The sequence below is a fragment of the Olea europaea genome, unplaced genomic scaffold (assembly GCF_002742605.1).
Source record: "Olea europaea var. sylvestris unplaced genomic scaffold, O_europaea_v1 scaffold2914, whole genome shotgun sequence".
Classification (NCBI taxonomy): domain Eukaryota; kingdom Viridiplantae; phylum Streptophyta; class Magnoliopsida; order Lamiales; family Oleaceae; genus Olea; species Olea europaea.
Window position 1 is genome coordinate 1 of NW_019247716.1, and position 8,449 is coordinate 8,449.

Consider the following 8,449-nt stretch of genomic DNA (forward strand, 5'->3'; position numbering starts at 1 on the left):
TTTTGAATAAAATTTTGCTTTGGGTCAAAATTAAAATTACGGGTCGAACCCAATTAAAAATAATTTTAAAACCAATTCAAAATTCAAATTCAAAATCATTTTGAAAACTTTGAAATTTGACCCATTCACAAATTATCAATAGGGCCCTCGAGATTTGAAAATTTGCATAACGGCCCTTTATTCAAAATTTGCACAAATAACCCCTTATCCGGTAATTGCAGAACATGTCCCTGTTATTTCGATAATTGTAATGTAGTCCTTCATTTTAAAATTACAACCAGACCCTTATATCATATTGCAGTAAGGGGCGTGCAATTTCTGAAATTGCAACTAAACCCCACGCCTCCATTCACCCAAATTGACTGTAAACCCTAAATTTTTTTCTCTTAACTTATCGGCGCCGCCCTAATAAGCCGGCAAGCCCGCCGACTAAAGACGGCAGGCTGTTTCCGGCCGCCCTAGCAGCGCGAAAGGCAAGGACGCGTCCCGAACATGGCCTGCACACCGTACCCAGAAACTGCCCAGAATTGCCTGAAAATCAGGCTACGTCCCTGCCGTGGCCGAGAAGTCCACTGAACCTTATCATTTAGAGGAAGGAGAAGTCGTAACAAGGTTTCCGTAGGTAAACCTGCGGAAGGATCATTGTCGAAACCTGCGAGGCAGACCCGCGAACTCATTCCACGACATGCGCGAAAGGACGACGCGGGCGCGACCAAACGGTCACCCCTAGTCGGAGACCAGCTCTGTCGACGTGCGCGTGCCCAGAATTGCCTCAGACGCCGCTACTAGCGGCATCTGCTGCCGCTTTTGGCAGTTGCGTCTGCCGTAGACATCGACGCCATCGCCAGCAGCAACTGTTGCTGCCGGCATCCCACTTCTATATATATATATATATATTTTATAATTTCGATCCAAAACTAATTTCTATTCAGAACAATTTTGAACATAAAATTAAATCTCTAATTGCTAAAAACAATTATAAGAACAAAATCAACTTTTGATTATTCCTATATGTAAAACAATTCCTATCAAACACAAAGTACGCTCTGATAACACTATTGGGAATCTATTTGTACATGCACAGCGAAAAATTAAAATTATTTCGATTCCCACCGATGATTTCTTTGTGTTTAAATAGAAATCGTGATAAAAATTGTACCTTTGAAAAATTTTGCAAACCTTTTGCTTTTCTTTTCGTTCCAGCAATCTTGATTCGCCACCCACAGGTGTCAAATTGTCCAGTCTTCAACGTTGATCCACACAGAGAATAAGATTGCAGCTACCAGAGTTTTCTCCTCTTGTGCTAGCAAGAATGATTATGAGAAAAACCATATGAATTGAGAATCCTAGCCATATATTTATATAAGTCCAAATGGGTCTGGTCCGGTCCGGTCCAATATTTAATTAATCCATTTAATTAAATCTGATCCGTAAATTAATTAATCCAATTAATTAATTCGGACCTATAAATAACCAACCCAATCAATTAATTTATCCAACGATTGTTAAATAAATTAATTGACAAATTGTAATTTTCCAATTCTCTTTTGTGTGCGACCCATCAAGTTCCCGATCACGATGCCTAACGACGTGAAATATTATTTTGATCTAATCAAAATTGATTAATTAAAACACCCTTTTAATTTATCATCAATTCACACTCGATGTCCCAGATTGACATCAAGCAATGTGTCAGGGCAATACATGTGACGAAAAATGTCACGTGGTATGACAAAACCAAATTCGTTCATTTACCGTGAAACTATAATCCCTTTGTCAATATGATCCGATCAATTACGAGATATGGAAATGTGTCAATCTCGATTATCGATCATATCTTTCACTCCACTATTAAGTCAATATAAGTCGAAAACTCCTTTTCAACTTATGAGTACACTTTGACCAAGGATTTCATTATCGACTTAATTAAATGAAAACGCAGATCATAATCTCCTACTATCTAAGAGTGACGAATCATTTATTGGTCAATCACAACCTTCATACGATTCATGACGTATCCGAACGATATCGTATTAGCGGCCCTTTGCAGAGCAACATCCAACACTGCCAAAGTATGACTGTCCTCATATAAGGTACCATGACAACCTCAAGTCAAAGGACCAATTCCACTACCAAATGTTAGAGATTAACCACTGACACTCAGATAGTTATCCATATGGAATCTCCCGGCGGGTCTCCAATATTTTGTTCTATAACAAAATATCCACGTGTTCATTTAAATGTCACCACACTTTAGCTTGTGAGATCAGCTACTTACTTCACAAATAAGAAATACCACACATGATGGCCTATCCGTAATAACGATATCCGTATCTCGTTATTACTTACGACCACGGACGTTTAAGATTCAATCAGATGTAATTTGTATCTTACAATTACAACTCCTTGTGATTAACAAATTACGAAGATTAGAATTTACGGACTCTATTATTTATTTAATTGTCTATTAATTAAGTAATAGATTTGCCATTAAATTGCATAATTATATATCAAAAGAATTTATGTCCAAAGTTGATTGGACTTAGGGCATAATACTTATACTTACAACCTATATTCAACCAGTAGACTAGGCGCAAGGAAGGCAAAAAATCAGACTTCTTGTGGCTTTCATCCCTCGGGACATAGCCTAGTGGTGCAAAGGACAGGAGTGAGGTTATTTCACGCTTTGCTGGCAGCCGCAGTGTGGGGGTTCGATTCCTGATATATGAAATTGGACTCTTTGTAGGTGCAGTGTACAAGCAGCTCTTGTTCCCTAATCTGTTGAGGCACATCCCACGATTTACCTCCCTCACAAAACTTTAGGGACGGACAGTGGGAGCCCTCAAGGTTGGGGTTCAACCTTTAGACTTCCTGTGGCTTAACCTCTCCCCCAAATCATGCAGCATGGAGTTGCAACTTTGGGTTTAGGGATGTTGGTCAGAAAAAGAAGAATTGTTCTTCAAATGGTATCACAGTGAAATTGATAATGAGAGGTTCATCTCATGCATCCATACCATTTAGTAACTCGGATGATTTATTTGAATATATGCCAGGCTTTGGCAAGATTTTTTCTTAGAGAATTTGATTAGAAATTATAAATGTTGTCGATCTTGTCTCTCTTTTTAAACTTAGCTAGCTTTGTCTGTAGTGAATTGGTATTTAGAAGTTCCTATACTAATATTGTTTGTTTCTTGTTGACAGCGTCCAGATACAAATTATCTATTTATGGAAGATTATGTAGATAGTGCGTACCATATTCAATTGAAACTGTAACTCTTAAGTAGAAGTTAAATAATGGTTTCATTTACAATGGCGAAACTTTGCTTTTGTATATGACAAAACAGCTATCCTCATTCCCTTGTGTCTTCTCATTTTATTTTTTTTTTTAATTTTTTTTTTTTGGGTTGGTGGGCAATTGAGGTTTGGAGCAGTACTGATGCATGTCTCAATAATCAATTTCATTACAGTAGAGATTGCCCAGTATGCTTTCTACAATTTGTTTCGGATAGTGCTAGACGCTTATATTCCAATTTCACAGCTTTTCGTCAATATAAAAGTGCTATCCTCAATAAATAACAATCGGTCGGTTGGAAAGTAGAACTTCAAAGAGGATCCCAACTAGGTAAATAATAACAACCTTAGTATTGATTGTGTTTATTATTGAATTTAATATAATTTTTTTTATAACGTAGTAATAAATTGTTTTTTCGTTGATTTCTTTTAGTTTTTACCTCAATCATATATATCTTTTTTTTTTTTTTTTTATAAAGGACACATGTTTTTTTTGTAACAGTTTATTAATATCTTTCACGTTCACAAATAAATTTCTAGAAATTTACACACATTTATTTTTAACATTAACTAACTAATGTGCAGTGTACGTTCACCTCACTAGTTATATGAGGTATTGGATTTTCACTCTATCAAAGGCCTTGTTCGATTGGACTAGACATGACTTGTCATGTAAATAAGATTTTACATTCTTTCTTGCCCCCTCAGGGCACATCCAAGTTGGCGGAACAATCATATTGGGGGGTTCTGAAACCAAGCGTGGGGAGTTCGATTCCTGGTGGGAACCTTTGATCCAATAAAGGAGGAATTATTGGTGGATTAATCACCATGAAGGAGGCTCCCTTTGGGGAAGGAGTAAAAGTCATGTGGGAACCAACAATGGCACATCCTGCGATTTACCTCCCTGAGCAGCTGAGGGGCCGGAGGTTCAGAGACGAGGATATAGTCTGGCGCAAGCTGGGACACCTCGTTAAAAAAAAAAAAAAAAAAGGATTTTACATTCTTTCTCTCTTTTAAGTTTAATGGATTCATTGTACAATCCAAATTAAATTACAGGATCAAGGTGTTGATGGAAACTGGATCTTCTCTTTGCTTGAAATCTGTGTAGTGTAGAGGTTTTATGGTTGTTATAAATGTAGCAAGTTTGGTTGTACTTAAATTACTTTTTTTTTTTAAATAATAATAAAAAATTAAATTGACACTTACTTTATAGCAAAGAAAATATTTACTGATAATAAAATTTATTTAAAATTTAGATTTGGTAAAATAAATATTTATGAGCTTATGGATTGATACATTAATATTTGAGCCAAAGCAAAAGAGTAATGCTATTTGAATTCCATTTTTACTTTATTTAGTATTTAGTGCCTGTTTGAGTCATATTATTTCAAAAAAAAAAAAAAATACATTCTTAAACAGTGATTTGACATTATTTCAACCACACATTTTTCAATAAAATAATATTACACGCAAATAAAAAAAATTCCTTATTTTTTAACCACATTTTCCATCAATACACTATTCAAGAATGCATTGTTACCAAAATAATGTGGCTTAAACACCCTCTAATCCTCAACCCTCAATATCTGTACATTTGAGATCATGAATTTAAAAGGTCATGAGCATCTAGCACGGTGAAGAATTTTTAAAGAAATAATTAACCAAACAATTACATTAACAAGGGAAAACACACTACATTTAAACCAAAAGCTCTTTCGAATTGGAAAAATACACCAATCAAGCCACTTGGCTATTGGATTTCTTCGACAACACAGTATCACAGTTTGGATAATTAAATGAAAAGACATGTTAATCAGGTTAATCGATTCATGTTATACAAGAAAGTAATAGAAAACCGAAAATGTGAAACAACATAGCACAACATATGGAAATGTATTTTCTAAAAATATTTGAACATAGAAATATGGAGTTTTGTATGACACAAATGCTAATACTTTACAACTTTTCATTCAACCTAGGAACTAATATTATGTCTTCCACTAACATTTGGTAACCTCGATCGAACCTTGGGGATTTCACTTCTTAAAATTTTTCTTAATTTTGTTGACTCATTAATAAATTAATGAATTCTGATTTCAATATATTCTGGAAGCCAAAAAGGACAAACACTATTTTCCAAAATGTTTTCAGTTTTTAGTGATTTCGAGGTTGTTAGGACTTACTTTACATTAAATTTGTTTTGTTTTCTAAAACAAAATTTCATCTCTATATTCAATTTCTTTATCTTTTTACTTAGATAGGAACCTAATTATTTCCATATTCAAGTAAATAGCAGACCTACACTTAGGTCGAGAGACTCGAAACATAACACGAGCTTCTGTTTGAGCTCCATTTATTTTATTTTATTTTTTTGGTGCAAAAAATGAATTTTGTAATAATATATTTTAGAAGAATGTGTGATTAAATGTAAGTAAAATTTTTGAATTTGTATGTAAAATTATTCTATTAGGGAAATATATGATTGAAAATGAATTCGAGAAAAAATAAACTTTTAGATAATAAGGATCAAATAGCTGCTAGGAAAGTTATTATATTTAGGAGAAGATGGAACGAAACTTGACCAAATTCAAGCACTTTTCTTGAAGAAATGAGATTTCGGGCTCGTTAGATATAGATTCTACATATAAAAAAGATTAATGAGGATGCTATATAGACCAATTTTCTCTAAAAATTCTTGTAATAAGAGGATATACTTCAAAAAAATGTTCAAATATATTAAAAAATAGCTTCTTAATCTCATAAACAGTTTTTGAATTTAAATGTCTTATCAACCTCGTCCTTCTACTCATGACTTTTGATCTTACTAAGATCAGAATCCTACAATTTAGACGAATTTTTAGTTGAGTGTTCGTTTTGAAATTTATAAAAGAAAATTTCAAGAACGTCTAGGGATATTGACATTTTTGAAAGGGTTTTGTTGACAAATCTTGGACTATGGGTCCATGGAAGTTTCTTAATCGAGAAAGCGAGACCCACAATGTGCGTGCATGTTAATAGCCGCATTAATCGGTGTCGTATTGGTCTAGGGAAGAGTGGACTTTGTAAACACAAATATTCTTTAGAAACATCCATTGACTAATTTGGATTTTCAAGATTCTTTACAACAAATATCATCATCATAATTGTTCCAATAGTTAATATTTTAATTTTATACTATTTTTTTTATAAATGTATAAAATATGTGTATCAAGTGTGCGTTTGAGCTACATTATTTTGAAAGAATGTATTTTGGAATAATGTATTAATGAAGAATGTGTAGTTAAAAAATAAGAAAAAATTTAGATTTGCGTGTAATATTATTTTATTGAAAAATATGTTGTTGAAATAATGTCAAATTATTGTTTAAGGATGTTTTTTTTTTTTGAATGAATGCGACTCATACAGGGAATTAATAACTAGCATCACTTGTTTATCATACAAGAAACTTATAGGATGTATTTGTCAATGTTTAAAAAAGTTGGCGATGTAAATAAAGAAAAAGAAGTTAGTTTTGCTTTAAGGGAGTGAGTCACTTATGCTTAATTTTAAACATAAATGAAATCAGTTACGGAAGTTGAACTTCTTCGGACGTAGTATCCCTCCCAAGTTACTATATTCAAGTTTTATTTAACGATTGAACGTACATAATATGCGAGAAAAATATAAAAGCATGTTTTAAATCGTGACTCAAAATTTCAAGTTTTCAACTCCTCTAAAATTATGGTTGTACGAGTTGAGCTGATATTTGAATCATGTTTCAATTTTTATATATACTTTCGAGAGATTCTAAAATACTATTTACTTTTGTATCTTTATCCATTTATAATTCAAACCATTTATAACTACATCCCAAATATGGTTTGGCCTCGTGAATGTTGAGATGCTTTCATCATGAGCGTCCACGTGTCACAATCTCAACGAGTCACCGAAAAATGTGTTTTTCGAACAACTTTGATGGTCTTTAAAAAAGAATCATAAAAAACTAATTAATTTTTTAAGGAAAAGGCACGACAACAACCAATTAAGCATTTTCTCAATAAATATCAGGTTGGCCATTTACACAAATCCTTTACAGCCCTCCGTTCGATTTTCTGTGAAGAAGATTCAATGCTAATCCTAGAACAAGTAGATTTTCAAACAGCACTAGCCAATTGTAAAAATTCAGTTAAGTAGAAGATTGTCAGTGACAATATAGTTTATATCATGAACAAAGTCTAGGCAATGATCTGCCATTGTTTGAAGAGTTTACATCAAATTTCTTAGCATTTGCTGCTTTCACCTGCTTTTTCCTACATTTCTTCACCTTCGCTGGAAAATTTTCATTATGGGATAAATGTATAAGAGAATCCAATGATAACTTGTCGCAATTCAGTGCGCAACAGATTTTTATTTTCTCTTCTTCACATAGATAGTTCTGAGCCTGAAAAAAAACAAAAAAGTCAGTCCAATTAGACCGGTTATTTTGGGGTCGGCCGCATAAAATTTGGGCCGCGCCCATGTCCACTCGAAGACAAATGAAATGCAGAATCAGCATTCTAAGAAATATAGAATTGTAAATGGAAATCATACCAGAAAATACATGTCCATTGCTTCATAAAGTCTGTCATGAGAGTCTCTCACAGAATCAGGCAGGGCGAAGACTAATGCGCGAAACTTGGAAGGTTTAAGCTGAGGATCAGGAGCGACTTGTGCGATGTACAAATCCATCAAACGAGAAACTTTCTTCAAAAGACTTATGGCTAAATTTTTCCTGCTTTCTTCGAGAAATATTTTCAAGAATCTGATGACTAAATTGACGTCGTAAGCATGGCTCTTTTTGGGTCGAGATGGGACTAGTAAATCGTCCAGTGTAGCTTCATCCAACCTAGAACCAATCAGACATTCTAATTTCTTCATGGAACTTTTTGTGATTTTTAAGGAAAAGGATGCTTGAAGCATGTTACATAGACTTCTGAAAGAAAAGAAGCTTCCATCTAGTGAACACAGAAAATTGATCAGAAAATCAATAAATTTACGCTTCTCTGACAATGAAAGACTCCTAAATTTCATCCTTCGATAGTAATTAAGGAAAGAACATATCGTCTCATGATCTAGTTTCTGCAAGATCATAGTCTTTGCTACTTTCTCAAACAAATCAATGCTCAAGAATTCAAGATCC

The 8,449-nt window shown here is 33.8% G+C and overlaps 1 protein-coding gene across 1 annotated transcript; it reads right to left on the bottom strand.

Moving 5' to 3' along the window:
* Positions 1-7,492: 7,492 nt before the first annotated feature.
* On the bottom strand, positions 7,493-8,400 carry LOC111384449 (BTB/POZ domain-containing protein At3g22104-like). Its single transcript, XM_023008725.1, has 2 exons — positions 7,861-8,400; positions 7,493-7,711 (listed from the first exon to the last, which is right to left on the bottom strand). The coding sequence occupies exons 1-2, from the start codon at positions 8,398-8,400 to the stop codon at positions 7,493-7,495; spliced, it is 759 nt and encodes a 252-aa protein (XP_022864493.1).
* Between the last annotated feature and the right edge of the window lie 49 nt (positions 8,401-8,449).

What these genes read in the sequence shown, in the direction of transcription:
- LOC111384449 (XM_023008725.1), bottom strand. Translation starts at nt 8,400, where the DNA reads ATGATCTTGCAGAAACTAGATCATGAGACGATATGTTCTTTCCTTAAT. An exon ending in CAATGGACATGTATTTTCTG is followed by an intron (nt 7,712 to 7,860) that starts GTATGATTTCCA and finishes GTTTTTTTTCAG; the next exon opens with GCTCAGAACTATCTATGTGA.